This window comes from Centruroides sculpturatus, unplaced genomic scaffold (genome assembly GCF_000671375.1).
Source record: "Centruroides sculpturatus isolate CEXI.00-Female unplaced genomic scaffold, Cexi_2.0 scaffold1057, whole genome shotgun sequence".
NCBI classification, from domain to species: domain Eukaryota; kingdom Metazoa; phylum Arthropoda; class Arachnida; order Scorpiones; family Buthidae; genus Centruroides; species Centruroides sculpturatus.
In genome coordinates, this window is record NW_019385234.1 from 149,840 (window position 1) to 166,617 (window position 16,778).

General features: G+C 27.0%; 1 protein-coding gene across 1 annotated transcript in view; it reads right to left on the minus strand.

Annotated features, from left to right (window-relative positions):
- Nucleotides 1–9,055: 9,055 nt before the first annotated feature.
- The window catches only part of LOC111636517 (regulator of nonsense transcripts 2-like), a 69,039-nt gene continuing 61,316 nt past the window's right edge, over nucleotides 9,056–16,778 (minus strand). Inside the window, 6 exon segments of the mRNA XM_023381798.1 lie at nucleotides 9,056–9,153; nucleotides 12,132–12,315; nucleotides 12,401–12,537; nucleotides 12,853–12,991; nucleotides 13,058–13,117; nucleotides 16,353–16,496. Coding sequence (XP_023237566.1) covers nucleotides 9,056–9,153; nucleotides 12,132–12,315; nucleotides 12,401–12,537; nucleotides 12,853–12,991; nucleotides 13,058–13,117; nucleotides 16,353–16,496 — 762 coding nt within the window.

Consider the following 16,778-nt stretch of genomic DNA (forward strand, 5'->3'; position numbering starts at 1 on the left):
CACTTTACAAATGTGAAAAAAGTGGAAAAGAATTAAAACAAATTTATAATTTAGATAGTGAAAATTTTCAATTTTCAAAACTTTTTTTTAGCTTAAAAAATTGAAAAAACTTAGTTTTAGTGATAATTAATTTTGTTAGTAATAAATTTCAAATTGATTTTGTTTTAATTTTTAAAAATAGTTACATATTATCTAATCATCCTTACCGCAGAAAAATGTTAAACTGAAGATGCTAACATAGTTCTTAGCAACTTCGTATTATATTTTAAAGATTAAACACGCACTAAATTATTATTCTTAAACAAGTTATATGTAAAAAAAAGATTGTATTTTACATAATATTTCAATCACTTTTACATTTTTTTTTTCAAAAAAAGAATTTTTTTAATCTTTTTCACTACATTTCTTTTGCACTTTCACCTTTTCCATAAAACATTTTTTCCCCCTTGCGAAATGTTCTTCGAATATTTTATTTTCAGAAATTTAATATATAACGCTTGACAATTTATCACCTGTAAAATTATTATATAAGAAAACTTTTCACATACAACTTTAAAATGATTAAAAGTTTTTATTCAAATATTTACAGTTAGTTTCGAAATTCGTCTTTACCATGATTAATAATTTTTTAAAAATTTTATTTTATTCATTCTTTCCTCGAAAGAATTTCGAGATAAAACGCTTGAAATAACAAATATTTTTTTTCGTCATTTCTTACTTTTTTTCTTTTCTTGTTGCACGTTAGTTAGAATATTTTCTGTAGACATTGTTGAACTTGTGTCAACATTCAGTCGATGAAACATAATCAATGCACTTTCTGATAAAATTTTATATGTTTCTACATCAATAGTTATTCAGGAAAACTAATCAAGAAGACTTATAGATTTATCCATAAGAGAGAAAGGCGTTAATTCTGTCAAAGCAGCAGATTAAGAATAAATCATTCGCATGAATAAAATTTAAAACCGAAACATCTTTTATGCTCTTCGTGTTTTGATTCTGATGCTTTCAAATATCTATTTTAAAGATTTCGCCATTATATTCTAAGAGGAAAATCAATTTTTCTTAAGATGCATTATTAAAATATCTTTTAAAACAGAGTTTTATTTAGTTATAAACTCGTTTGTAATATTAATTTTAAAGAATAAGTTGATAAATATTAATAGTTAAATTGTACAGAAAGGAGAAAATGAATCAATATTATTATTATTAAAAAATCCAAATTTTGGTAACTGTTTAAAGTAATTTTATATTTAATATATGATAATTATGAAGATAAAAAATTGAAATTTTCGCTTGCGTTTATAAAATATAGATGAAGTAAACTTGCAGAAGCTCATGAAGAAATTTAAGTTAAATTGTATTATTTTCTTCTCCTTTGCATAAAGAACCAAAATTTCTTCTCCTTTGCGTAAAGAGCGAAAAAAATAATTATAAATGGCCAAATGCCAAAATTTTATTGAAATTTTTGGTAAAGATTAAAACGCTAGATTAGCTAACTAATTAAGATTTCAATTTACAAACAATTTTATTTTGGGTAATTTTTATTTTGGCAAGACTTGCCGTAATAGATTACGAAGAGAAAAGTATATTCCACTAATTAAAAACATAATAATTTAATAAAATATTCATTCTGTAGTTTCTTTCGAGTGCTTCGTTTATTAAATAAATTGATTCGCATCATAAATATATTAAGAAGATAAAATTTTTTATATGTTTTAACATGAAAAATATTAGAAATAGAGCTAGACTTTTATGGATTATAAATGCTTAAGATGAAAAATGAACTGTTCAATAAACACCACAGAAAATGGCATTAAGAAATGAATATATATATATATATATACATATGTATATATATATGNTAATAATAAAACTAATAAAAAACACTAATAAAAAAAAATATATATATATATATATATTTTTATTAGTTTCTTTATGTAAGTTGATTGTCACTTATTTTTCCAGAGTTTTTTGAAAGGACACCAACAATATTTTGAATGGAACCTTAGCAACTTCATACTTCTTAATGTATCTTTAGTCGAAAGGAAGTGTGAGAGGAATAGCAAGTCGTATTTTACTTTCCAACATTGCTGATCAAAGAAAAACTATCTGAGAGTGTCAGATTTTCAACTGTGGTTTCTATTTCTTGGTTTCCTTTTAAGAAAGAAAAAGTATAAAGTAGGCCTACATTTTTTGTAAAAGATTGTTGCTGTCATTTTAAAACAACTATAATAATTATCTGTCATGAATAGCACCTTGTATTTTCTGATTTTCATTTAAGTTAATGAACATTCATAACTATTTGAAATACAAGATGAAGGCAAATAATGATTGATAATTAAAAAAAAAAAAAACTATTGCAGCTATTCTTTTAATATATTTTAGTACGAATTCTAATTTTATTTTGCAGTGACAACTAATTCTCTCACCAATTAATTACAGAAAAATTATGAGTTAAGTTATCTACTTAATATATAAAGTTACGTTGGCCTCACTGGCCTCAATAACTGTGGAAGCAGAATTTTTGCCGAAAAAGTAAATGATCCAGTGGAAAGAGAACATAAAGTATGTCACCAGAAAAATTCGAAACCTCGAAAAGTCAAATATTTTATGTTCTACGAAGCGTCAAAAGTTAAACTCTGGAGACATATAAAACAAAATAGCGCGCAAACGAAACCTTTTTAGCGCCATCTAACTTTTTTTTAGAAAGTTTACAACTTTTAATTTGCTTGTGGCATTTTAAATTACAAATTTTTTGGGTTATACTATCGATCCTTTTTTAATAAATTAAATAACATTAATACTGTAATATGGAAAGTTCATAACGTTTACGTAAATTGCTATAAATATACAAAAAAAAAAAAAAAAACGCGGTGAGCATGGAGAAACACCGCCCCTAATACGAATATGTATATATAAAATATATATATATTTAAACTATAAGTGTGTACATACACATTTTCTTTTATATATATATAAACTAAGGTAGTAACAACAGGCTTTCCATCTGTCCTCAAGGAGACACATAATTCTAAGAAGGCTGTAATCATTTATAATAAAAAAAATACTTGAATTAAAAGGACATTATTAAAATTAAAGTTGAAAGAGTCAAAATAAATTTCCCAAGTAATGTGAATATATAAATAAACAAAAATATTCTGGTTCCATTTAGATGAAGATTTTTCAGTAAGATAGAACATCTATAAAAAGAAGATAGGCTACATTATATATATATTCTTTATTTATACACACAACTGTATATAGCACAAATACTTAAATTATATTGATATTTACTGCGGTATTTGCTTTAATATATATGTTATTATTTCCATTAAATATGAATACAGCAGCAATAAATAAATATGATTATATAAAAAGAGATTGTAGCTTATATACATTTATTTCGAAAAAAAACAGTTTATTTTATGAATGTATATGGAAAACCATGATCATATTTGAGATAAGTAATAAGAAAGATTTCTTCCATTTTTATAATAATCACTTTATAATCATTGATTAATAAAAACTTGTATCTTCCTCTGTAAATCCTATACAGTATTTTGTAAATTTGATCTGAGATAGACGCAATAGGATTAATACACTTTCATGTATTTTGTAAATAAGAGGTCCTACAATATTTGCTTTATGTGAAAAATAATCCATTGCTGTTAAGGAACAAATTTATGAAGAATGATGTAATTTATACTTAATAAAACAGTCTTGTTTGAGATTTCAGATCATAAAAGTTTCCATTTATAAGAGAACAGAATAAACTTTAATTAATATCTATTACTGGATAATCAAATACATATATTTTAAAGTTATAGAGTGGATATAGTATTCAAATGGAGAAAACTGAGTATAGTTTAATGTTAAAATTGATTATCTGTCTGCTGTTAATGGCCGGAATAGAACCTAATCCAGGTCCTTTATCCCGTTCACCTCAAAAAAATGTCCGTTTAGATATGCGAAAGAGGGGGCGAGGTCGACCTTGTAAAGAGAATGTTAAAGTTTTTAATTCTGAATGCTCAGAAGAAGAAACATTATGTGGAGAATTATTTCACTTGGAAGAAGAATCTGCTGGATATAACTCGGGACCGTTGAAATCTTCGAAAATTTCAGAATATTTTGAACCATCATCTCTTAAGGAACCCCAGGTAGAACATCACTCTCAATATTCCTTAAAATCAATATATGAAATGTTGCAGTCCAATTTTTCTCAGCTAAACCATGATATCCATGACATAAAAAACGAATTGCAATGTATGAAAGAGGAAAATAAGAGATATCAAGAGGAGTTGCAGATGCTATCCCAGGAAATGAAAAAACTAGATGTGCTAGTGAAACATAATAGTCAGCTAAAAGGTACGTTGGAATTTGAACTGGATAAATTGGTTAATGAAAAAACAAAAAATAACATTGTCATTATAAATTTTCCTTTTTTGAATACTGATTATATAAATGAAATAGAATTCTTTATTAAAAATGTTTTAGAAATAGAAAACTGTTCAGTTGAAACATTAATTAAATTAAGAGATAAAGATACTAACCCAATGATTAAAATATCAGTAGATGGTGAACATAACAGAAATCTTATTTTAAGTAAATTTTGGAAATCGAGAGTTAAGTTTAACAATGAGAGATATAAAAATGTAATATTCACCACCGATATATGTAGAAGATCCAGACTGAGAAGGAAGAAATTAATGCCTATAATCAAACAAGAAAAAATAAAAGGAAACAAAATTATTGTTAGAGATGATTATTACATCCAAGGGAAAAATATTTTCACTTATGATATTAATAGTAATTCAGTTATTCAGTTGGATGATTTTTTAGAATAGAGTCGTTTGATCTCTCTAGATCCAAGGCGACTAACTTAGAAATGGTTCTAACCTACAATAGTACTAATATGGAGAATGTAAATAATGAAGTTAATAAAAGTACTGATACTCAGGTTGAGACTGACATTGCTAACAATTATTGCTCCAATATTAAAGCATATACTGAGGATATTGTTAAAATTCAATTTGGTTTTTGGAATATACAGGGAATTCGCGAGAAAATTAACAATCCTGAGGTTAAAAAATATACAAAACAATTATCTGTCATCGGGTTTACAGAGACATGGATAGAGGATTTATGTGAAGAAGATAAGAAAGAGTTTGATAAAGAATATACAATAGTGGTCGGCAAGGCTCTGAGGTCCAGCAGATTTGGACGCCCTTCTGGTGGTCTTCTGTTGATGGTGAGAAAATCATTTGGTGTGATTCATTCATATTATACTACTAATTCCTTTATTCTTCTGATAATAGATGTTAATCGGTCACTACAAATAGCTTGGGGAGAAACACGAATTGGACTAATTTTGGTTTATATTTCTCCTTCTATAAGAAAAATAACATGCTTTAAAGAATTACAAAATTTTATCAACCCATGGATCAATGTTATAAATTTTTGGATTGTTGGTGGTGATTTTAATATTCGTATAGGAAATTCTATGGATTTAAAGTATAAAGGTAATAGTGACCTTATATATAATAAAAGACTATCGAAAGATAAGTTTCTTTCTAAAGATTCTTCTACATTATTAAACTTTTCCCAGGAAAATGATTTAGTTATACTGAATGGTAGAATTATAGGAGACTGTCCGGCTGAATTCACTTTTATTTCACATAATGGAAAATCTACTATTGACTATATTATATGCTCTCAAGCTATGGTGGATCAATGCCTGTTTATGGAAATTCTTGAATTAGATTTATCAGACCATTTTCCTGTGAACTTAGTGTTAAAAGGGAATAAGCAAACTATTGGCTTAAACCAAGGATCTCATAGTTCTTCTGATATTGTGAAACAACTAAGACCCAAGTTTAATTTACATAAATTTCAGAAAGAATTATTATTTATTTCCGAAGAATTAATACTATATGAAATGACTAACGATCCATATAGAAACTATAACAAGCTAATGGATTTACTACAATCTTTCTTTTTTAAAAGTAATAGAAATAACATAATTAATAGATTTAAACAATCTTGGTATGATAAAAAATGCTACTACTACAAAATTAAGAAACAAAGAAGCTTACAGAAATTTCGAAGGTCTAATTCGTATTACGATTTAAAACAATATTTGCTTAACAAAAGAATTTATAGAAACATAGTTAAGGCCAAAAAGATTAAATACTGTTCTTCAGTCAGTGAACTACTAATTGGTCAAAAGGATTCTAAATTGTTTTGGAAGACTATAAATAGATTTCGTATAGATACCAAGAGTATTAATAACTCATTTATCTCTTATGATGTTTGGCATAAGTATTTTAGTGATTTTTCACATTGCTATTCAATTTATAATGGAGTGCATACGATCTTTCAAGAAGAAAAAAACAGTCAATCAAATGGAGATATGTTTAATGCGGAAATTTTGTACTCTCATATTAATAAACTGAAAGAAAATACAGCCCCAGGTTACGATAATATAACAAATTCAATAATAAAGAATTTTTCTAAGTCAATGATTGAGTATTTAGCCAGAATATTTAATGATTTATATAATCAATCTATAATACCTAATAACTGGAATAAAGTAATTTTATATATGATTTTTAAAAAAGGAGATGAAAGTCAACCAGCCAACTATAGACCGATTGCTTTATTATCTGGCTTACGGAAACTATATGCATCTATATTATCGTCAAAATTTAATGAATGGATAGATATAAATGGATATAAAAATAGTACTCAATATGCCTTTAACAAAGATGGTGGTACTCTTATAACATTGTTTGTACTTACGGCAATAATACAACTACAACTACTAAAAAAGCGACATAAAGTATTCGCCCTTTTTTTGGACTTAGAAAAAGCATATGATTCTGTTTCAATATCTAAGTTACAAAATAAAATGTTTAAATGTCAAGCAGAGGTTAAACTGATTAATGCAGTTGGTTTGTTGTTTGGTCAGTATGATATAAACATAAAACAAAATAATACCATATTGTCAAGTATAAAAATAAACCGAGGATTGCTACAAGGGGACCCATGGTCTCCCTATCTGTTTAATTTTTATCTACATGATCTAAATGAGTGTTTTACAAACGACAATGATGGTTTTTGGTTTTCAGATCAGATAGTTCATTCCATATCATACGCTGATGATATTGTTGTATTAGCGCCGACTGCAGCTGCACTTCGACGAAAAATCAAAGCTTTGGAAAAATACTGTGAAGACTCTAATTTAAAAATTAACCCAAAAAAATCTTATGTAATGATCTTTCGAAATGGTACCAATTTATCAAAAAAATATATGTCTTTTTTTCTTAATCAGGAAAGGCTTTTAATTGTCTCAGAGATGAAATTTCTGGGTATAATGTTCACATCTACTTTGTCGTTCGAAAAACAATTCAAGAAAGTAAAAACTAAAGCTTCTACCTTGATCAACAATTTAGTTAAACTATTTGTTAAATTAAAAATTCGTAATATAAAAGTTCAATTCAGATTATTCTCTTCCATTGTTTTAAATTCATGTGGATACGCTGCACCTATTTGGAGTCCTTTGTACTTTAAAAAATTGGAAATTATTCAAAATAAATTTATACGAAAAGTCTTTTCGTTAGACTTTAATATCTCTGGAGCGGTGTTGCGTCTTGAATTGTATAGATTCAAATTGGGCCCTTTTTTCATGAGAAGATATGTTAAATTTTTGAGTCGATTGAGAGACAATGGATCGTTACCTTTTCTACTGTTGGAATTATTATATAATAAATCGCTTAATGATAAGTCTAAACCAAATTGGGTTTATCAAGTGTCTACTGTATTTAATATGTATGGGTTCTCAATAACTCCGTTTATATATAACACAGATTTAAATGAAATATATAATGTTCAACTGATTAAGAATGCTTTTGAAATCTCTCTATCTCAAGATATACATGACGTTAAAAGTCATAATAACTCTATTTGTTATAATATTATTCTGAATTATCCAGACATCAATAATTATACTGGTTCTGATTTATCCTTCAATGTCAAAAAGTTCTTTATTCAATTAAGATTAAATAGAGAAATTATTCTGATTAATAAAACTATCTATCAATTCTCTAAACTTTTTTGTATAAGTTGTAATGTTGCCATGTCTAAACTCCATTTGTTTTGTACTTGTTCTTGTAATAGAACTCAAGAGTTACGGAAAAGATATAATATTGAGACTTTATTTTTAAAACATAGCGAGGATTTTATGTATTTGTTCTTTCATAAAGCTAAAAAGACTACTATATATAATCTATATAATTATGCTCAGAGATTTTTTATTGTTAATCAATTTAATATATTAATTCTGTAATTCTTTTAATACTTTAATTATGAGAATGTATAGACTGTTATTGTATTACTTATGAACTTATGTAATGTTATGTATCACATTATCCCACCTTTTGTAACAGGCGAAAGCCTATTATAAATAAAGTTATGAATGAATGAATTAATATAAATATTTTCTTTCTCAACATAAATTTATATAATGATACTCATCATCATATATATTTCTTAATTAGAATAAATATAGTCAAATTACACACTTAAATATTAAAATCTGCTAATACTTGTTTTTATTAACAGAAAAAATTTACACTAATAAAAACAGAATAGGAAATAATAATGCTAAACTATTAGACTATAACCTGAAAATAGTGCCATTGCTCTGTCACTTCTGTCTGTAATTGTAAACATTATGAAAAGTTTGATAGAAGAAATAAAATAAAGGCTATATAACAAAAAAAAAAATTTTTAACTGCAGATACAATCATCAATTATGTACAAAAAGTAATTTGATGGAGAATATTATGAATTCTATTGTTGTTCAGCAAAGGACAGCAGATCATCATCAAAAAATAATAGGGTTTCTTGAAAAAATCTTATTTTAATATTTATAAGTTTGGAAAGAGAAATTTGAAAACATTACATTCACAAAGAATAAAACACATTTCTATAATAAATGGTATAGTTTTTTTTTAATAAACAAACAAATTATTTTAAATTAAAATTCTATTGTTTAAAGAGTACCATCGATTTCTTGAATAGGACCAAGGGACCCTTCTTTTGACTGCATATTTTCTGATTCCATTTGTTGTGTACTTGGATATAACTCATCTGTAAATACATAAAAATTTAAATATTTTAGATAGATTTTGTTTACAGTTTAAATCAAATATTTTGTCATGTACAGTATCATTATTAGACTGACTCTGAATATATGTGAATTTCCAATTTTGGAATCCTTACTTTTTGAAAAAAAATTAGGGTCTGAATATAAGTAAACCTTTTAATATTAATTTTATTTGCATACAAAAACTTTTGATCAGAACTTTCATTGTCTACATTGCTATCATGCTCTTCACCCTCCTTGAACAGCACATACCATTCTGTCTGTTGTTGATAATGCATTTCTTAAAATCTTTATAATTGTGTCTTCAACAATCTTTCATAATTTTACTTTAATCTTTAATACTTTACTACTTTCTATAATTTTTACAAAATATATATAAGATATATATATGTTACCAGCCAAACCCAATTTCAGGCCAAATTAGTTTATCCTACGTGTGTCAGGATATACTAGTTTAGCCTAGGACAATCTAGTTTGGCCTAAATACTTTAGGCTTAACTAGTTTATCCTAGACCGAACTGATTTAGAATTATTATTTAAGTCAGGCCTGACCAACCCAAATTGTTTCGCGGGCCACTTTGATCATGCGTAACATTACAATGGGCCACAATTTAGGCAAACATACTTTTAAAAAAGTAAAACAAATACAAAATTAATAAGATTTCATTGTTTTACCAAGAGTTCATACTCGCACTTGCACATTATAACAATGACACATGCAAATTTTCATTTATTTAATTGTTTTGGTATACACAAAACAGAAAACGAAAGTTTTAATAGATATATAATATCACTTAGCGGGCCACACAATTTAATGTGATGGGCCGCGGGTTGGCCAGGCCTGATCTAANTTTCATTTATTTAATTGTTTTGGTATACACAAAACAGAAAACGAAAGTTTTAATAGATATATAATATCACTTAGCGGGCCACACAATTTAATGTGATGGGCCGCGGGTTGGCCAGGCCTGATTTAATTATATTAATGATTAAAATAAAATTAAAAGGCAATCAATTAGATGAACAATACTTATTCAAACATAGTCTACTTAATTATAAAAAACAGTATTGATTAGAAGTGACACAACACTTGTACAAAAGTATAAAATAAAAATAAGCTAATCGTTACTTATCAGTTTGTATTTTTTTTTTATTAAGCCATGCACTTTTAAAGGTAATTAACTTTCGAAAATATTTTCAAAAATTCAAACAAAATAATAAAAATAACTTTTAAAGTCAAACTAAAATTAAAAATGAACTTGTTTGTGTTTCTTAGTGTAACATAAAATATCTAATCTTTTATTTATTTTTACAGGGTGGGTTAAAGTGTACCTAGGTAACCCTAATGGCAGCACTTCGGACTGTTCATGCTCCCGGCTGACTCCTCCCGGAGGGGAGTCACAGGCAGGCCGCCCATTGTTTACTAACATCACTAGTTATTGATTCACAAAAAAAAAAAAAAAAAGTCTACTAAAAGTGTAATTAACCTATCCAAACCAACCTAACTGAAGCATCGCCATTGGGATTACCTAGGTACACTTTAACCACCGGGTGTACTGTAGTGGCATTTTGAATTACACAAAATCATTTTTTTTTACACTGGCACCTATTTGTAGTACATAAATCAGTTTGGCCTAGGTCAAACTAGTTAAGCCTAAGGTATTTAGGCCAAACTAATTATCCTAGGATAAACTAGTTTGGCCTGAAATTGGGTTTGGCCATAACATACATATATATATATAACAAGAATATAATATTAAATATATAACAAGAATAAGATAGTAGTAAAATATTAATAATAATAGAATATTTTATACACATATATACAAAATCATATAGCAATGCAGGGTCATAAATGCTTTCCTGAAGCAGTGATGTACACAGAAACAGCTAACCTCTGGTGCAGGCTTGCAAAGAAATTATGGCTGGGAATATGCCTCATCAGATATCGTTCCATGTACAAGTGCTGTGCGGCTGGCCCATTACAACCTGCAGGCCTGTACACCAAATGCATATCAGCTAACTGTGTGTCCTTGTGTGAAATGACGATTCCCTGGAAGAACGCTCGGAACTTTCGCGCAACGCCATCTACCACAAAAGCATTTTCAACCCCACATTGCTATATGATTCTGAGTTGGCAGGATGCACCTTACCCCTCTTAGAAGTTCTGAAATGTTTAACTGAGACACCCTGTATATATTAATATTATATATACATTTACTCATTAATTTTTTTATAAGCAGTATAACCTATCTACTGATGAAGTTTTTGAAGTTTTGTTTTCAGCATTTTTTTAAATTTATATGAATTATAAATTAAGGTTTTTTTTACTTAAACATAGTTTTACTTATTCTCATCTATTATTAAACATAACATTAAAATTATTACTATTCCTTTACAAAAATATTAATTATTAGTTGATAATCATAGCTGAATATTGGCTGATCAATACATCATCATTATTACATATTATAAATACTACTACTGTTGCATATATGAGGGTGGATTTAAAAGTTTCTGGAATCGCCACTAGGGGTTGTTTTGCTCAGAAATATTTTTCCCGTGCTGCATTAGCAACTCTCTCCTATGTTTTGACCCCAAATTTCACATTGATCTGGCAAATAGTTAGTTTTTACAAGCGTTGAAGAGTGAGCCACCATGTGTGCATGTTCATACAAGGAGAAAAATGAAATTTGAGCTGTCATCAAATTTTTTCATTTGAAGGGAAAAACTGCAACGGAAATCAAATTTAGGTTGGACAATGTACTTGGTAAATTTATCACCATTTTCCAAGTAAGTTTTTGGGTTATTGTTTTCATTGTCATTCTGGAAACTTTTCAATCCACCCTTGTATTATAAATATATGCAGTAGTAGATAACTTTCATATATATAATTAATATTTTCCTCTTGGAAAAATTTGATTTCATATTATAAAAATTAATTAATTTAAATTTCATTTACCTATTTTTGTTTTGTACTCATTCATCAACTCTTGAACAGCTTGTTGTGCCTCTTCAAAACTTTCATATATTTTTAATTTTGGACGTAATATTGAAATGGTATCTTTCACCATAAATTCCACAGTAACAGGAAAAGGATATTCTTCATTAAAAACTTCACTTGATTTTTTATACCAAAAGTAATACTATATTTATTCACACAATAAAATAGTAAGTTTAGTAAATTTAAAATAAGTTGAAAAGTTTTTTCTAAATTTTTCCACAACATACCTGAAAAAATACAAGAAAGCAATCTAACTTTTTTTTACTTGAACCACTGTTAAAATACTGACCACACGTATCTAATAAAATGCAGACAAGACGAATTCGAAACAAGTTATCAGGAGGATCCAGTTCAGAATAAGAACCTATTAAAAATATCAATCATATTAAATTTGCAAATTTTGCAAACTCATAACTAAAATCTGTGTTCTTCAATAAAAGAAAAAGCTACATCTACTGATATAATGTTAAAAAATAAGGATGAAATTAGGAGTGCCTAGTTAATAATTATTAATTATAAGATATGTAAATTAATATTTTAATTTATTTTATGATATTAATTATGCTGTTTCATATATTAGACAGATTAAAAAGCCTGACACTTAAATATAAAAAAACAGTAATTATATTCTTTTTGAAAAAGTTCAGAGGAATCCAAAATTAATCAAAGTAATTCTTACCATCATATGGAACAGCAAAAGTAATACATAAATATAGTATCCTAAAAATAACAGCAGATTCAACCATACGATAATTATACAATTCGCCTAAGTATCTAATCATGCTGACTCTACGCTGATGATATTTTGGATGATTAATCTGAAAAAAATCAAAAATGTTAATATTGAAAATGAAATGCAAAATAATCATTCTTAGTAAAATTACCTCCATTCCCAGTCGAATATCTTCTAATACGCCATCTACTACTTGTGGGCCAACAATTTCCTTTAAAAACATTAAAACAAATATTTATTATTTCAATGATTAGTTTTTATAAAATATTATTATTAAACTTTAAGTGACTATATATATATATATATATATGTAACAATATACTATATGTCACAATGCTCACATAGTGAATTTTTTCCCCTCAGAAAAGTGGCAAAATACTCATATGCAATATACTTGAGTTGTATATGAAAATTTTGCATTTACATCTACACATATCAACATCTTGTTTCTGATTTAGTAATCTTGTTTCTGAAAAATCTTCATGTAATTATATTCTATTATAAAAAATATTTTCTGAATATTTTGCTTTGAAATCTAGTACTATTATCTACATACAGTTACTTAAAAAACAATTTAGAAAAATTATTTTTAGACATGCATTAGCCACCAAGTTCTTTATTACTTTTCTTCTAAATTCTTCTAATTTCTATATTAAACAATCCAAAGCCCTATATATATATATATATATAAATACTTGGGCTATAAATCTGCTAATTTTAATAATTAGTACTAAGTAATTTGCTACTAGAGGGGTAGACATTAAGCATCATCTCTTATCTAAATTAATAATCATAATTTATTAAATAATTCAGAATCATCTGGAAGAAAGAACTGGCCCAATAAATAAATAAATAAATAAACAAATAAATAAATATATATATTTATTTATTTATTGGGCTTCAGGTTGTTTAATATACTTATATACCTCACCAGGTGAAACGTTAGCTAGGTTAGTGCCATTGTGGAGATGTAAAGTACTGTACAGTACATAGGCTGTGGTTGTAGGAGTCATCCCCAGCTGGCACCATGATTAACTGCATACGGTTATATCTAAATTTAAATACATCTGGAAGTGAAGGCTTGCTCGAGATCTGGGTGGCACAACTGGCAAGCGAACCACATGGTAAGTCATGGATTCAAGCCCCATCCCAGGCTAGTTCTTTAGTTTCAGATGATTCTGAATTATTTAATAAATTATTTAAATTATAATTATTAATTCATATAAGAGATGGCACCTAATACCTACCTCGAGTGGCAAATAACTTAGTATTAATTAGTAAAAATAGTAGATTTATAACCTGAGTATTTAAGGCGATCATTTGGCTATATATCTTTTAATTTCATTTATCAGTTTATTTGTCCACAGTGCTTTGAAAATAATGTAAGGTTTTATTTTAGATATAGTTAGAAATTTATCTTTTACTTTTGGATCAAAAGAATATGGTTTTTTTTTTATAGCTGTATGAAAAAACTTTTTTCACTTGCTCTGTATAACTGAAGAGTTTTCATTGGGCTGCAATTTGAAAACACCATAGACCTATAAATTCACACTGTTGTCCATCCGTCCTTAATCTCAAGAATGGTGTTAGATGAATGAAATTCAAGACCAGATGTGGAAAGCTTAGGGGCAGGGGGCCTCAATTAACTATATATGAACTTCTTATGCAAACTAGAAGTCACATTATTTCAATTTAATAATGTTCCCCTGAAAGGAGTTAGATGGCCAGCATGATTCTATTGCTAATGGAAAAGCATGATGTACAGGGACAAAACACTACAGTACTAATTTGAAGTGGAGAGCATATATTTTAAATTAAATTAATTAAAAATTGCAGCCTGGCATTGTAATGATGTCACAATAAATAATTGCTTGTTATCATCTGCATCATTATTCTCATCTGCTCTTGAAGAATCATTTTTAGATGTATTACTATTACAGTCATTTTCATTATCTATGGAAATATGTTGTTCTTCACTGTCTAACTCATCAATGCACTCATTGAAGGCTTTTCTTAACTTACATCAGGTAATTTACCATACTACTGAGTGAGACAGAGAATAGAAATTTCTGACACTTTCTAGGAAATAAATTATAAAGTTCCAACTTCCAAACTCCTTCAGTAAAAAGCTGTGAGGGCAAATGACCTGTTTGCTTCCCAGCAAATGCCTTTGGTGTCAACCAGTGACCGAGTGAATAAAACTACTGAACACTGACAGTAGTGTGTTCACACTTAACCAATAGGCTGACCACATGGAATTTCTGGGTTTTCATATTCCTAGCATCTAAAAATGTCAGTTTATATAAAAATCCTCTTGGAGGTACCCTTTGCAGACTTTCCTAGTTTTGCATTGTTTTATTCTTTCAAATCCTATGCTCTCTCCTCAATCAATTCTAGCACATTATCATTCAATAGATTTCTTGAAATTCCTAATTCAAAATTTTCAATAATTTCACTTGATATATAATTAAATAATATATATTTATTTCTATTACAGTAAAATTTATTGCATAGTAAAAATATATAAAATTATGAAAGAAATATTAAAATTAGGAATGGTATTAAAAGATATTCTTTATTGAAAATGGTAGTATATCTTTGTAAATAATAAAAAATATTTAAAGACTAGTGAACTGAACAGTATACAAGATAAAATTTGATATAAATTAATTATTTTAGAATTATTATATTTCTGTTTTATTTCTGTAGCTGAAGATAGTAATATTAATGAAAAAATATGGAATATTTTTTATTAAATGAATTAATAAAATGTTTATCTGCACCAGTACAAATTCTGGAAAGATTTTCTGATTTGTAATCTTAAAAACTTTTGATTTTTTATGTTATAACAATAAATCATATGGAAATAATTTTATGTTAGAAAATATGAATGACATATATTCTTAGAATACATTTGACTGATCAGTTAAATGTATTCTGAGTAAGTGTCTCATTTATAAAAAAATATTTTAAGTTAAATTATTAATTTACAACATATAATTCATTCAAAATATTGGAAAGGCTTGTTAATCTAATGTAAACCAAATCGTTAAGTTATTCAAAATATAAAAATTCAATAGTCAAACAGATTTGAATCACAACTTCAAATAACTGATTCAATATTTTGTTTAGTCAATTTTTCAAAAGTTGACGGTTTGAAACTATTACTTAGCAATTGTCTTTGTGCATTTTTATTGATTTGGCAATACACAATACAGTTTGCATATAAATAATACAATATTTAAACAATAGATAAAAAAATCCAATCTTTATAAAAAATTGTTGTTAATTCTTTCAAAATATTAAAAATTGTAACATAATTTGTAAATGGTATTAACATATTTAAAAGTTTTAAATAAACTTCAAAATATTTTTAAAAATAATTTTTAATTAAAATTAGGGTCAGTAAAATTTTGTATAATATTCAAAAATATGTTCTCACTCACTTGATAAGCTACTAAACCTGCTAGAAGATTCGCTACACATCGGATATTATAATATTTCACATTCCAAATGGCAGTAAGGCATTTTGCAGCATATGAACTTATATCTGGGTCTTCCCAATTCAGTTTGCGCATCTGACGTAATATCTAAAATGGTAAATTGACAAAAATTAATAATTTTTGAAAATTATAAATTAATTATAAACATTACTCAAGGGTTTCTTTAAACCAAATTATATTAATTATAATATTGAAGTAAAATATTTATTTCAAAATATTAACTAAAATAATTTAAAATTTTGTTTTGTTTTGTCATGCTTAAATTTTATTGCTGGGTAACAGATAAACTATTAATCATTAGGAAATTAGTCTAGTATTCCTCTGGTTGACTTAATTGGATTCAACAACTGCTGATAACTTTGAAATATT